The 15691-nt window shown below is 43.5% G+C and overlaps 3 protein-coding genes across 6 annotated transcripts in view; 1 reads left to right on the top strand and 2 right to left on the bottom strand.

The window, feature by feature from the left end:
- SF3B1 (splicing factor 3b subunit 1) overlaps nt 1-15691 on the bottom strand; it is a 426274-nt gene that overhangs the window by 263646 nt on the left and 146937 nt on the right. The window lies entirely within an intron of this gene.
- Nucleotides 1-15691, bottom strand: part of HSPD1 (heat shock protein family D (Hsp60) member 1) — a 388176-nt gene that overhangs the window by 225548 nt on the left and 146937 nt on the right. The gene's annotated exons all lie outside the window — the stretch shown is intronic.
- PLCL1 (phospholipase C like 1 (inactive)) overlaps nt 4761-15691 on the top strand; it is a 78514-nt gene continuing 67583 nt past the window's right edge. Inside the window, exon 1 of the mRNA XM_035569916.2 lies at nt 4761-4831. Coding sequence (XP_035425809.2) covers nt 4769-4831 — 63 coding nt within the window. The 5' untranslated portion in view covers nt 4761-4768. The remainder of the gene's footprint in view (nt 4832-15691) is intronic.

The raw sequence follows: 15691 nt of genomic DNA, 5'->3' as shown, positions 1-15691 counted from the left end.
AGCTGCATGGAGCTTATGGAGTGGTTTGGGGGTGCTGAGTTGCTGCAGCACTGGGCTTGTGATGTGAACACAGGTAGAAATACTCAGGTTCTTCAAGCTATGAGGGAAAATGGATGATAAAGTCTAGAAATGCTGGCTGAAAACAGCCATAGGGTGCACTTAGCACTGAAGCTGTAGTGGGCCAAACAGACATCAGGTTAGTAAGTTGTCTTCCAGAGGAACTTACTTGGAGGATTCTTGCTTGTCCAAGGCTTGGGTTTCTGTGCCATGCTCAGGTTTAGTGTTGCTTCGTATTAAGTATGTAATTCTAGATCTTCACAGCTATTTGTTGTGTTCTTTTGTCTATAAAAATAAAATAAATCATCTTTATCTGTTTCAGCAGTGCTTTCTCTATCTTAGTTAATGAGATCTCCTGGCAGATAATTCTTGAATTAGTTATCAGTGTTTAGAAACTCCCGAGTGGGGCTGGATACCTGAGAAGATAATGAGAGGGAAAAAAAAGAGTGTACTGAAAGATAGGTTAAACAGCTTGGTATATTTGTGCAAAACATACATAAAATGATCTGGAAAAATGCTGGCACTGTACTGCAAAGCATCCTATAGATAAGAAGGGAGTTTGTAACTAGAATTCACCTTCTATGCAGTTACGCATTATGGCACTGTCATTTAGTACATAATTATACTCTTTTTGATTAGGAATCTTGCCTTTTCTCTCTTGTAGTTATGTTGATTCCAGTTCCTTCAGTGTCTGCTCTGGTACTAATGATGGTAGAAGAAGTAATCTGATGGTACTAGTTAAATTCCTGATGACTTTGGATAAACAAATCAATTTCTCTCTAGCACCGTCTGATTTACCTGTGAGAGAAGTTTCTCATGAAAGAGCTCTCTTGGAGGGATCACCACAAGATTGCTGTCACCCGTGAGCTGAATGCGGACACATGGAATGGCACGAGACACTGGCCTGTGCACAAAACCTCTCAGGTGGCTGGGGAGAAGTAAGAGGGGGGACCATGGTGTGATTTGCTTTGCAGGAAGAACTTAAATTACATAAGGAGATGGTGATGCCTTGTGTCTTGCATGCGAGAGACTTCTTTTAATTAAAACCAGAATCTATTAGCATAGGGATGCCAAGAGAAAACAAAGTTATTTTTAAAGCTCCCGTTCATTCAGTGACTATTTTTGAAATGCTAATGGTGGTATATTTGCCTTGTGCTTCTGTATCACAAGCAAAATTTGCAAATGTTTAAATAGGATACTATTTTGACACTTGGCAACTCCAGCTCAAATTCTGCTGACATGTTTTTACGGCTTGTTACTACATGCATCGAAGCTCCAGCCTAGATGCTTTGCATCATGAATGCACAGATTGATCTCTGCAGGCTTTCAGTATGTGATGCGTCCCTTAGGGCCCAGCAAAGCGGCTCCGTTGTCACTGCTGCAACATGCCTGTGGTCTGCAGCTGAAGTTCCAGCAGAGGACTGGTGGACTGTGCCCTGCAGTGTTTGTTTGGAGAGCAATTAAAAGGCCTTGTGCTGAATTTTAGCCTGGAAAAAGACTGATAAAGATTCAGTGATTATTTCAAGAGGTTTTAGTCCTTTGCTGATTCTGGGCTGAGTACGGAAACCACTCTGAAGTAAAACAACCTTGGTGTCCGTGGACGTGCGCATGCTTTGCAGTGAGCTGGGCTCCAGAGTGGTGACTTCTGCACCAGGAGATGAGAAGTCCTCAAGTGGCAAATTGTTTGTTGCCTATCTCAGTGTATTTATTGGAAACCTTTCCCTGGAAAACCAGGAAGTTTTAGGTCTCTGTGTGGAGCTGAGCAAACAGGAGATTTGCTCCCATTTCACTCTGGAAGTGTGAGGCTGCTTCTGGGAAGCACTGAGCTTTAGGAGAGCAAGCAGCACACTGAATCAAGAGATACTGAGCACACAAGTACTTCTCTGGGTCAGGCCTTATATAGCCCTGACTTGGAAATTGTGGTGCATTGTTTCTCTTACCTACTGTTGCTGCAGTCTGCTGATTTTGAGTTTGCATAGCCGAGGTTTCCGTGTGAATGGCCAGAAAGTGTTGAGAGTGTTCAACACCCTATCAACCTCTGAACACTGGCACAGAAATACGTCTTTTCTTGTGAACTCTGTTATGCTAAGTCCCTGTTAATTTTTGTGATATTACCAGCAGCATGGGAGCCTTTCTCACCAGAAAAACTTACGGACAGGCATGGTATAAAGCACTTCGTTTTCTCCCAGCTTTCATGGTCTTTTCCTTCACCAGGGAGCTGAAGTCCTGGGAAGAGGATAAGCAGAAGTGTAGCTAAAAATGATGATAATACAACAACAACAACAAGTCAATCTCTAGTTCAATTCCATTTTACAAATCAGAGTTACCCTAAGGAATAATTTAGCGTAGACTAATAGCAATAGGAAACTTCCTGTGGGGACCACTTTGCATTGCTATGTGCAATGAATCGGATGGACCTCTCCAGTGTATGGAGGCAGATCTGGGCTAAAGTTTAACCTTGGCCTTGCAACTCCAATATCTGCCATCTTTGGCTGTTGTTGGGCTCTACCAGCCGATTTGGTACCAGTAATACAGAAAAGTTGGCACGTGGAGCTGAGGGATGGCATGGCGGTGGGGGAGTCACAGAACAGAAGGGCAGTCTGAGCACTGAAGAGGAGCCAGCTGAGCAGGTGAGGTGCTATATAAAGCATTCAGGTTGTCTTCATCCTCTTTAACGAGCAGCTGCTGAATGCATCGTGCCTCTGCCCCAGGGATCTGGGCTGTGAGCTGTTGGTATCCCACCTGTGGTTCTTTGAGCTGCCTTTTTGCTGTGGTGGCACCCTAAAACTCTGAAATCTTTTCTGAAAGCCGGAGGTGAAAAAAACCCACAGGAGAATTTGCAGTCACTTCATGGAAACTTGGGAGAGCCTAGCCACGTAACTGGGCCACTGGATGTGGGAAAGGCAGATGAGTGTTGAGTGGGATAAATAGAGGAACAAAGAGAATTAAGTGCTAGCAGGTGAGTATTTCCTAATGTGTGCAAGATCTAAGGAAGAGGGTGGTACAAACCATGTGATGGGGAGGCAAGGAAAGATAATAAGAAATATCCCAAACCTTTGTTGAGATGAGCGCTCTGTAAAAAAAATGCAAAGGTTTCTTATCTTCTTACCTATTTAAAATATGTAATTGTTCAAAATTCACAGCACCACTGGAAGGTGAGTCATAAGATAATTGCAGTGGATCCACAGGATAGCTAACATTTTAACATAAGCAAAGGATCCTACCAGCCTTTAAAAATGCTGCTTTCCAATACACTGAAATGTACAGCTTGTGCAGTCTAGCCAAATTTACAGCTGTAAAAAGGCCTCTAGGCTTCTGTAGGTACTTCTATAATCCCACAGGGATTGGGGGAAGGAGCCATCCTTTAGCACTGTGCTCCACAGGTGGGCTCCCTGCTGCGAGGGGCTGGGAGCAACAGGAAGCTCTCAGTGGCTGCCTGGCTGGAGAGCTGTTTGCACTAAAAGTTAAATGTGGCTCCCTCTTCTTCTTAGCACAGTAGCACCTGCCTGCTGTGCAGATAGACAGCGACTGTCCAAATTATTGTGAGCTCACTTGTTGGGATGGAAGAATAATTAAAAAAAAAAAAACGTTTGTAATGTACATAATGTAAATACAGAGGCACATTTGTGGAACGACAATTTGAAAAATGTAGCTACGTGTATGGGGCTTTACTGAGGTTCTGGAGCCAATCTCTCTTTATAATAAGCTGCAAAGTGAAAAGCTTAGGAAAAGATGAATGTGCAGCATTTAGCAGCAGGATGCTTTGTCAGTGATTAATGCAACTTAGCTAGTTTTACTGCTTGGCAGTTTTACCTCTATGAGGTGCCTGTTACTATGTAGTCCATCTATAATCGTATTGTCTGTAGCCATTTGGACCCACAACATAAACCATGATAGAACAAACAATTCTGGTGTCCCACTGTTCAGTCAGATTATTAATAAAATGCATATTCATTGTGATAATGAAGCAGGCATTTTCAAGCATTTTATGACTTAAAAAGGCATCTTTTTGGAGGTACAACATCCTTTTGGACAGTTATTAATCACTATCAGATTATCTTGGATGAAATGAGTTCTGGAGTTCACTTCCATCCTCCTGAAGGACACCATTTATTTTTTTCATTCCAAAGCTTGCCTGCATTTTTAACACAGCATCCATCCCTTGCAATCGTGTAAGCACAGCAGACGGCACTGGTGCCATTCCAGTTGGGTGAGCCTCCAGGAAGCCTTTAGAAGAAGCCCCCAGTGGGGACACAAGAGCCCTCAGGGCCTTTGTGGTGGCTGTGGCTGGAGAAGCACTTGTGCTGCACGGAGGGGACATGCTGGGAGAAAGCTGGGGCCAGAAAGCTGGGCCGGGCTGTCGGGACATGCAAGCTTGCCCTTATGCGGAAGACCTGCGCCTTGGTGCTTTTTGGGGGAGTGGCACTGGCAGCGAGGTGGCCGGGGAAGGCTTGGGATGGGAGCGGCTGGCAGCGACAGGAATTGGGAATGGGGATTCCCCAGTTCTGCAAGGGGGTGCCCCACCTTTCCACATCCCCACCCGGTCGCAGAGGCTTTCCAGTGTTTCTTTTCACTTCGTCCTCACGCTGGTTGTTAAATAGAGAGGAAGCCTGATTTCACCATTGTTTCTCTTAACAAATTTTTCCAGGTTACAAAAGAATCGCTTTTTTCTCAAGATTTCTGGCCTTGACTATAAAAAAACAGCAGCGGGATGTGGAGGACCAGTCCGACTTGGCACTGCCGTGTGAAACAAAAGCAGCAATGTTTTTTGCAGGTGTGGATTTGCAGAAAAAGCTGCATGTGTGGTAGGAGCTGACCCTTTTTCTCCTTGCCTGCACCCTTGGATAAAGCTCCCTGTGGCTGTACCAGCCTTTAGCGGAAGATGAGAGGAGACATGGGTGTCCAATGGGGTGCTGAGAGCCTGGGGGTGGTGGGACGGGTGCCCACACCTGCGGACACGCTGTACCTGCCCCGTCCCGTGCTGTGGGTGGGCAGCTGGCTACTCCAGTGTTGGAGTCCTGCACAAGAGGCAAGACTTGCAGGCTTGCCCTCCGTCTGTCTTGTTCGCCTGGGAGCTACATTTTGCATTCTCCTTATTCGATGTGGATAATGACAAGGTTTAAACAGCATGTCAGATAATTAGTTCTGAATGCATAATTTAATACCACTTCTATGAGTATGGGAAAATGCCTTGCCCTTGCTTAATTTAATAGGTGAAAGGCAATGTATTAAACTCAGCATGGTGGAATACCTGTCTTTGTCTTGGTTCCAGTTCAGATTCATATAAATATTCTTCAGAGTTCTCCCTGCTGTCATCTGCCAGTTTGCACCATAGCGGTTGTGATGGGTTTTGCTACAGAAATGCTTCTGTACAAAAGGAATAGCAGATCAAAGCCCTGGTTAGGGCTCACTGGTTCCAGTTACTGCCTGTAGTGATCTGAATGGAAATAATGGCAATAGGTATATCAGCACGCATAAATTACAAACAAACAGAACCCAAAACAACAAAACAGCAGGTAATACTGCATGGTTTGGACACCGTGTCCAGTGGTTGCAGTCTGTCTGTGCCTGGGGCATTGGTATGGCAGAGCCCATGTGTAAAGCTAGAGGCTCCACTCAGCAACCGAGGAGCAGTGTGGTAATAATTGCCTTCCATCACCTCGGAGACCGCATAGCTCTCTGTAGCATCATTTGCTTCAGGACAGAAGTGTCAGTGTTCATTCAGCAATTCAACATGATGAGAAAATATTCCTGTGTTTTGTTTCTAAGCTTATTAAAAACGTGGGAGAGAGGCTATTCCCTTCCATTTTTGACACTTCCAGAAATAACTATAGTTGAAATTTGCATGACTTTCATGTTGCCTCTTTGAGAGCAATAAGAGTGGTGCCTGGGTGTAAGCCCAACTGAATATGAATTACTGTGCTTTCCAAGCGTGGTGGCATACCTCTCCTTTCTGAGGAGATGTGAAGCTGTTATACGATGTAGAGTGTCACTTGTAATTTCAATCCAGGTTGCTTTGTTTTTAGTCCTAAAGGTCTGAACACAGTGGGTCCTCTTGACTGGACTACCAGCTTAGAGACAGCACAGTTTAATTTGCTTCCATCTGACTCAAAAGCTGCCCTGACCTCAGTGAGAAGAGGATCATGTTCTGTACAGCTTTGCCCTTCAATGGAATAAATGCAATATTTATGCACTTACAGACTGTACAAATCCTATCACTTTTCCTGGTGAATGAATGACATGCTGGTTCTCTGAATTAGGGCCAGAGTAGCTGAAATAGCATTTATTGTATTTGTGAGTGAGCTCTGCCTGTCTTCATCAGCCATAACAAGTTACCATTTACTGCTCTAATCAGCAATTTTCTTGTTAGGTGTTTTAATGAACACAAGTTAAAAATTATTCTTACTTCCAGCATTCTCTTAATAAACACAGCTCCTAAAATATACAGGAAGCAAGGCTTATAGAACAGGTTTTGGTTTGGAACATAGGCTGCATTAATGAGTGCAGGAGTTATCATACCAGACTCATCAGTAGCACTAAAATAACATGTAGACAAAATGGCAAAAGCCTTTATTTCTAAAGCTTCTTTAAAAACAAACAAACAAAAGTTTTGTAGCTCGGATGTTGTGGGGATTTGTGATTAACAGAGTGATTACAATACTGCAACAGACTTGGCAGCTACTCTGCTGCTGTGCTGATTTAAAGTTGTCGCTTGACTGTGCTTGTGGGATAGATCTTTTGGGGATGTGCTTTGTGTTGTAGGAAAGACCCCCTTCTAATTTTTTTTTTTTTGTTCCGTACTAAGTTAAATAAGTGTAAAGCTTCATTTAATTTATTTGTTTTTAAATCTTCTGTTCCATACTCGGTCTTTCCCTATCTTCCATATTGGAATTGCAACCAACGGAGAGGTGTTTTTTTTTTTTTTTGTTTTGTTTTTTTGTGGGACAAATTAATGGAGATCCCATAAACTTGGACATTTTTCTGAACAACAAATTGCAGGCTTCCAACTCCCTGGTGTTTTCTGTGCTTCTGATCCACAGGGAGGTATCAGGCATCCCCAGGTGACAGCCCCAGAAGGAGTTATGGGAGGGACTTTCACAGCCCTATCCACTCACCTGCGATTTGTTTTTTTTAGTAACAGGGAGATTCTTGTGGATTTTAACCCAGTTAGTGGTTGGTGCTCTTCTCCCTTAACTCATTCTCTTTTCACTTGAGCCCTTGGGTGTCCAGCTCTGTCCTCTACCATTGCTGTCCCCTTCCACAGCAATTTTAGGTTCGTTTGCAGATCTGTTAATCTGTTTTTTCAGGAAAAAAACAAAAGCTACTTTGTGTTAACCAGAAAGGAACTTTCTCCTGTTTCATACAGGTTAGTCCTCGTACAGTCTCCATTTTTATCCTGGCATTCCAGGCCTGTCTGTGCTGCACCATGCAATGAGACAAGCGATGTTTAATTATTTCAGTTCTCCCAACTGAAAAGCATGTCCTCTTAACCTCCTTTTAAACACCTCAGTGCCTGATGCAACTCACTTTTAATCAGCAAGCTTCATTCAGCTACTCTTAATCCAACTCAAATGCTTTTGGAGGCTGCAATTTCCCTTGATCTCTATGGGAGATGAAGTGATTCCCCTTATTGTTTTCCAGTTGGGTAAACCAAAAAGATAGATTACATTGATCCCCGTGCTCCACTGAAGGCTTCCCTTGCCCATCAGTGCAGCAGACAAGTTGTTGTGGCTCATGAAGGAACGCATGAGCTTGTTCTGTGGTGCCTCTTCAGTCAGCAGCCTCCTCAGCGCCACTGCCTCTGCAGCGGTTTTACTAGGACATGGTGGTTTTGCTACAATACATTTTGAAAGATGTGCCACTGTATTACTGAAACATCCGAAATACGGCAGCATGAGGTGTGGCCCTCCCTTCTGTGGGCACTTATTTGCCATGACTAGAGGATATTTCAGTCAGTATTGCTCAGGCATCCGACGGCCTAATGGGCCTTTAAGGTAACGCTGCCATTTGTTCTACATTTTTGTGTTGTTTTTGTGGTGGTGGGATTGGTAGAGCACAGTAGCCTCATTTATGCCCATGGTAATAAAGGCTTGGTGATATTTACTAAATAAAAACAGGGTTTTTTTGAATAGAAACAGATCATGAGATTTCAGCTGTTGAAGGCGGCATGTCTGAGGTAAAGTGACGCCATCACTTCTGCCTCATGGGTCCTGATGCGTCTTGGACTTGCTGAAATCCACAGTGAAGTTTCCTCTGGTTTCAGTAAGGTTGGAGTTTCACCTCAGTACTGATGGAAATTTTTGTGATAATCAGGCATGTGATCTGTGAGTCATCTTTAAACACTTAAGGTCCAATCTTAGCTTTCTGTAACACTGTGCTTTTGCTGTGGTTGCAGAGAGTGACTGGAACAGAACAGCGCTCCGTCCACTCAGCTGTGTTCCAGCTTATTCACCTTGTTGACTTTTTTTTTAAAAGTCTTTTTTCTTCAGGCCGGAAGAAAGAATGAGATACCTGTCAATGCAGAATTGCTCAGTGTTAGCTATTTAACAGCACATTTTTGTTTACTGAGCGGCACCATAGAGCGCATTGCTATAAAAAGTGAACTCATTTTAAATGGTTGCCCTCAGTTGACGGCGGCATTTGTTTCCTTTCAGCAGCTCCCTAGCAGAGGCTGCATGCTTAGCCTCGGTGGCTGGCTGGGACTGCAGATGTCAGCTACCGTCTGCCTCTCAAGCCACAGCTGGCTTTGCGGGTTGCACTTGGGAGCGGGCTGCCAACCGGAGCCTCGGTAATGTTAACAGGGGAGGTGCTGTCAAGGAAAGCTTCATAGCAGCCCCCCTTTTTGCCTTCTGGAGCCCTCTTAGCCAAACATGTCAGAATTCCCCTGGATACACTCTTCTGTAAGGCACTAATAGGTGAGATTGTGTGGGGGTGGCTTTGTGGAGAAACAGATGTGTTTGTTAGATGGTGAGCTTAGGCCGTATGATAAACTGGGAGAAAAGAGCAAGAGTGATTGGGCTGGCATGTCCCCACGTACCGACCAGCATCTCTCTGCAGCAATGCGTGTTTTAGGGGAGGGTGGTTGCTGCTGGGTGTGAACACAAAGCAAAGTAGCCATTCATTTTCAGAGGATTTCTGGGGTGAGTTCAGTTTTCAGAGTCACTTAGATGTTTAACATATCTGAACTAGTGTTTCTTGGCTGCTTTCAAAGGTTTGGCTTGGGTGTTTTTCTACACTTTTAAATCTCTCTAGATTTTGCCACATTTTAAGATATCATTGTTCTGCTTTCAACCTGACAGAGGGAGACAGTTTTCATGGCTTCTGCTGTGTAGTAATCAGTGTGGGTATCAAAGAATCTTGGGGGCTGCTGTGCTGTGAGGGATGACTCCCACTATTTCAAAACGATGACGGGAAAATTAGGAATGCTGAAAGAAGCAAAGACATGTTGGCAGCCTTTCCTCCATCAGAAATTAGAAACTGGTCCTTGAGCATTTCAGAAATGTCAGTTTCATGTTACAACAAGAATACTTTTTTTTTTTCTTTTGCATATGTTGAAAATCAGATACTTAACCTAAAATGAAATTTGGAAGTAGTTTTTTACTCAAGCATCAATCATCATGCTACATGAGAGAAGGCGTATGAACTAGAAGGAATGATTTATGCCAGTGCAATCATTTCGATGTATTGGCGAGGTGATGGACAAATTTTGAATTGTCCTGCAGTCTTAGGTGTGTGAGTCGGGTCTGAAGTCAAATTCTAATCTTAACTGAAGCATTTTTTAAAACATACTCAAACCTTTTGTGCAACTTTAGTAAATCACTTAGTAAGGGGGGTTCAGGCATGGAAACATTAAACTTTGCCTCTGTGAATAGGATGCCAGACTTCCTAAGGCTCTGAGTACTTTTCAGCTCTGGCTGCAGATACTGGTTTTAATGTGAACATAAAAGGTGAACTAAGGTGTGTGGCTCTGGCTTCCCAAATGTGAGAATGGAGCTGAGACGGGTCTCTAACTCTTCTTCCCGATTTGTTTAAAACAAACAAAAAATGAATAGTAATTTCTGTGTTTTTTTCTCCCCCAAGCTTTAATATTCTATGAAATACTTAGTATGCCAAATGTAAGTTCTCCAGCAGCAAAGTTAGGCAAATATTTGTGGTCTGTACCGTGGTGTTTCTTGTTAACTGAAACATGGTTTTTGTTCCTTCCTATTTCTAAATGGATGGGGTCAAGAGATTAATCTCCTGTCAAAAGTTCATGTGCACGAGCATGGGAGAACAGGCCTCTTCTTCCTTTTTTTTTTTTTTTTTTTTTTTTTTTCCCTGTTTTAGAAGCAGCCCAATGCCAGTTCATTTTCCTCCTCCTCTGCACGAAGCTGCCCAGGAGGTTGCAGCCCAGGCCCCGGTGCTGCTGGCAGGTGCCTGAGAGCCCGACCAATTGCAGGCACCAGCAGCACGTGTCTGGTGCCCATTCTCTGCGCTCCCAGCTCAGCAGCTTGTGCTCGTGACCATTTCCCGTCTTTTGTAGGAAACATTTGGCTCGTTTTACACAAACTAATCTTACGCATCCATCAGCCTCCCAGGAAGCTCGTACAGATCTAAGCTGGAAAAAAAAGCCATGCAAAATGAGCGGCATTTAGCTAATCAACACCTCCATGCAAGGTTTTGCACGGAGTACATTTCCCTGACAATAATCTATTTGCAGGTGATGAAACTCTTGGAAAGAAGTCTTAATGATGTACTAACTAAGGGAAGCTGTGTGCACTTGTGCTTTGGAAAAATGAGAGCAATCTTTGGTATATCTTCCTTTCCTTGGGAATTAAAAATATTTTTGCACCTCCCAACTTGAACTCCAACAGAATTTAAGTAGGTGAATGTGTCTCAGAGTCAGCAGTGGTGAGAGGGAATAAAAGAGCAAGAGAGATGATTCTGTAAAGTGTAGTCCTGAGCAATGGATGATATTAGGAGTGGATGCCAGCACCATTAGCATAAGGAAAAGCTTTTCTCCCTCCCTTCTACAGATGCATCCTGGAGGGCGCTTGCTGTGAACAAAAGGAACCTGCAGCATTAATAGCACACAAGGAGATGTTTCTGGCACAGAGAAAATACTAGGTTGTTGTCAATTCCTGGAAAAATAAACATGGAGGGAGAACATGCTGCAGGATTAGGGACAGGAAAGCCCAAATTACATTAACTGAAATGTTCCTACAGAAAAATATTTTCAATTTCTAAAGTTCTGGGTTCATTAATACTTTAATACTTCATATATTGCTGTCTTTGAGGAGGCTAGAGGAGCTAGTTGGTTTTAATCACTGAACAAGTGGAAAATGATCCCATGAACAGATATTTTAGTGTAAGGGTACTACGATGACATCTTGCCACATAGATATCACCAAGAATTAGGTAGAATAATTCCAAAAACTTAGGCTACTTAGAAAGAGAAAGCACTAATACATTTGCTACCATGGTTGTCTGTCACAGTGGTTTGAAGTAGCAGGGCATGAACATGTCAGGAGGTGCATTTGCCTTTGTCCTTCGCCCGAGAAACCACACTTTGCTCTCCTCTGGCTCCTGCAAAGGTTTGGCAGGGTGCAGATACTGTAGCAGAGGAAAACGCGATCCCAAACAGAAATCCCTCCAATCTTTATTTTCCATGAGATATTGAGTAAAGGTCAGAGGTTCTGGGAAGAAGCATCCAGTGTTTTGACCAGTGACTGAAATACAATTTGTTTGTGGGGTTTTGTTTCATTTCCTGTTTGTGAGATTACTAAGGGATTCGCTGTTAGGAGATGCATGTTCCAGCTCCCTTCATGACTTTAGGCCTGGAGGTAAACTATGTTTACAGAACTGTAGTTGACCTTTTTGTATAAAGTAAAGGCACTGGACATGTATTTTGGGTTGGAGAGTTCAGGATAAGCCATCTGTAATTTGCAGTCACTTAAGTAACATAGAAGTAGCAGTAAATAGTTGTTTCTCTGTTTGCAGTAAACATGCTCTTCTGAGAAGGGTTTCCAAGGGAAGGTGGATCTACAGGATTTACTATTGCCAAAAAACACAACCCAACAAACCATTACTTGCAAAGTTTATGCCTCAGCACGCAGTGCCTCAATGTTTAGGTAATAGGAGGAGATGTCAGGTTTGTGTCCTCCTCTTAGCTGACGTGCAGGTGGCCTGGACCTAGGTCTCTGAGCTGTGTGCTGGGGCGATCCTTCTCACCAGGCTGTGGTGGCCCTCCCCAGGACAAGGTGGAGGCACTGAGGTTCCCTTTTGCCTGGTGTGGGGTGGAGCTTGACGCAGCGTGCTCTCGTTTGATGTCGGCTCCTTAGTTTTCCTCTTTTTTTCAGTGAAATCCTTCTAATGAATTTTGCTCATCCCTCTACTTTGTAGCTTTTTCTTCTTGAGCAGCCTGTGTCAGAAAGTAGTTTGTGGTGAGGAAAGCGCTTCCTGTTTTGCTTGTTCATCTTCATGGTTCTCCTTTTCCCTCGGCACTGTTCAGAGGTACAACAGCCGAGAAGAGCATTTGAAGAGCAAACTTCAGATTTCTGTAATTGGTAGGAATTTGCTTTGTAGCAGATGATCAAGAAAAGAATTCATAGCTGGTTGAGATATTTATTCCCTTAGATGTGTCTAGATGAAAAAATAAGTTCTTACAGAGGTTTAAAAATATTGTTAAGTCATCTAACAGGAATTAGTTGCTAGAAGAGAAATGGTATATTTTATTTTGCTAGGAGTGAAGCAAATAGTTCATCAGAATTTTGACTGCCGTGGGCTTGCTGTTGCTGTTGAAGCATCCTATTCTTTTAATTGAAAATCAGAAACTAGGAAGTCTTAGGAGGGTTAAGTGCAAGAAGAGTTATTCTCCCCAAAACAGTCAAACAAAAGACTTTGGAAAAAAAAAAAATAATTTTTTTTTCTGCTTAAAAGTTTTTTTATGATATGCTGATCTGTTGAAATCAGCAGAACTATCAAGATTTGCACCAGCTTAGGGACAGCATTTTCTCAATACATTTTAAACTGCAAACTCTTAAAAGTATATGTACTTTTTTTTAATAGAAAGGAGCCGCCTGTTTCAAGGTGTATGTGAGGACTGTGCAGACAAGTTAAATGATCTAAAGTCACCTGGAATTCCTTTTCCTAGTGACATATTACTTAACTTTGCACATTTTAGAGAATGATCTGTTGCCTGCAGATGAACAGTCTGTTTCTACTCCCATTAAATTCTGTGTGGAGGTGTGAATATGTATAATTAGAGACTTGGGGACAAGCTGTGAAACAAAATGAGAGAGGAAGACTTCCCCATTTGTGAAGTGATCTCAGTGTCACCTGCTAATCAAAGCAACCTTCCTGTACCCTGGATGTTTTGTGGCCTGTGGGAGCACTGCAGCACCTCCAGATAAACGTAGGGCAAAGACAGCTTAGGGTAAAGTATCTGCTTTTGTCTCTTGAGGATTTGAGTGCTGGAAGATGCATTATTCAGGACTTGCTATGGCTAGCTTTCTGTGATATGAAGTATATTAAGGATAGTAAGTGTAATAATAATACTATAGCTCTTCACAGAAGGGGCAGCTGAAGGTGAAGCGCATGGCAGAAGACAACGGTGCTTGGCAAAAGGTAGTGTAAAACAGTTTGTTATTGTCAGATGAGCCCAAATGTATTGTCACACCTGTGCAGTTAAACAGAAGTTACTTCTATAAAAGGATGTTCATCAGCAAACTGTCTTCACTTCAAGTTACAGACCTACTGCAACATGCTTAGCAGACTTAAAAACCATGAATGGCCACTTGACAATTGAGAAAGGCTCCTCTGTTGTCTTTTTAATTGTTCACATGGGCTCCTGCTGTGAGCTCTTGCTTTCTGTTAGGCATAATCTTGAAATAAATGTTAATCATCTGACCTCAGGGCTCAGATGTTATACTTAACTGTCACACAGTAGAAGACAATCAGATTGAAAGATGAAAGTTTGTCTACAGGAAACAGAGTTCAGAATTATGATCTGTAAAGAATTTACAGTAAATGCAAAGTCAGGTATACATACATTGAGGCACCACGCAGAGGGTATAGTAGGCAGTAGTTACAGGGGAAATGCTGTAGATAGGAGACTGCAGGTTCTGTATCTTGCTTTTCTCTTGAGATTGCTGGTGCAGTAACAGAAACCTCAGACTCTGCTAAACAGAGTAAAGGTTTTGAGGCACTGTATGGCAAATGTTTCCAGTGCATTAGTAGTATCAACCTATCAGGTTTTCAGCTTAGAAGAACAAACTGGATGCTTTTGAAGAAAGTCGTGTAAAGCTTCTTCATGATTACAGTGCATTTCCCTAGAAAAGTCAACTAACACCCACAAAATCTTGATCCACTAAGTAGTGGGTTAAATGGGTGTTGGTGTTTCTGTCCTGCTTTAATTAGTTACCTGCTGTGAAGGGCAACACAGATGTTAGGCATGTGGGTGTGTTCCTTTGCAGGGCTCCATCTCTTCAAATTGTGGCTCAAAGTGCTTGTGTAGATACGCTTGGACAGTGGGTTCCTTTAGCAAGGTTGCCTTTTCATTGACATAGCCTTCAGCTGAGTGGTGCTCTGCAAACTGTAGGGAAAAACATAGCCCATACGGACTTCACATACAATCAGTAGTTGCATAGCTTATAGGCAGTTGCTCTGTCCCTTCTTTTTTTCTTATGCCTTTTGATGGAGAAATTTAAGGGATAATGAGCCTTGAGGGGGAAGGTGGGAATGCTGACAAGACAGATGACCATCTCTGGAGCTTGGGTAGGTCATGGCTGTCCTTAGAGGAGAGGAACAGCATCATCTTGTCGGTATCTCTGCCTGCTGTTCTCACATCTCAGCTGCTTCTTCTGGCTTCCTTGTTGCATTATTGACAAAGTTTAATGAGGCATATTGCTAACGCTTGTCTCATGCTCCCTTGTCAGTCAAAGCCATGTTTGCAAGGAGCAGAGAAATCTCCCAGTGTGAGGGACCTCCACAGTCACACTGGATAGACTCTCTGAACACCATTGAAATGATTGTTCAACTAAATGTTTTTGTTTTTAAAGCCCCTCACTTACATTTTCATTGCAGCCTATGGATCTGTGTCTGATAACACTGGTAAGGGCTGCAAAAGGGAGCGTGCTCGTCCCGTTGGGTGGCTTCCCTCTGGGAGGATAAGTGCAGGAGGGGGATGCGGGGACTCCCCAGCTGTGCCCCGCTCTGTTCTGGCTGCGGTTCTCCCTTGCCTCACACTGAGGCACCCAGGTGCCTCCCACTCGGGGCCAAGTTTCAGTCTCCTCCAGTGAGTGGAGGAAGGCAGAAATTAATCTGGAGGAGAAATTGTTCTGCCTGAGCAGGCAAACTGTCTCATTGGCTGTGTTGCTTTAATCTCTTTTTATGATCTACCTGGAGTGCAGAGCTCTTTGTCTGACCCGCCATCAGAGCTGGCGGGGGCCCAGCAGGATCTCTGCTAGTTTGAGCTGAAGGATTTACTGGCTTTTGCCAGCTGCCTTCCCCTTGGCAAATCTCCCTGTGAGCAGACCCAGACCAGGGCGTCTCGGAATGTGCAGCTGGGTGCAGCCCCCAGGAGGTGCAGCAGCAGCTGTTACCCGAGCACTGCACTGCGATGGAGCCGGGCTCCTGCTTCTCCTTCTGGTCCTGG

This window comes from Cygnus atratus, chromosome 6 (genome assembly GCF_013377495.2).
Source record: "Cygnus atratus isolate AKBS03 ecotype Queensland, Australia chromosome 6, CAtr_DNAZoo_HiC_assembly, whole genome shotgun sequence".
Taxonomy (NCBI): domain Eukaryota; kingdom Metazoa; phylum Chordata; class Aves; order Anseriformes; family Anatidae; genus Cygnus; species Cygnus atratus.
The sequence above is the reverse complement of the archived record's forward strand: the minus strand, read 5'-3'. Positions and strand labels throughout refer to the sequence as shown.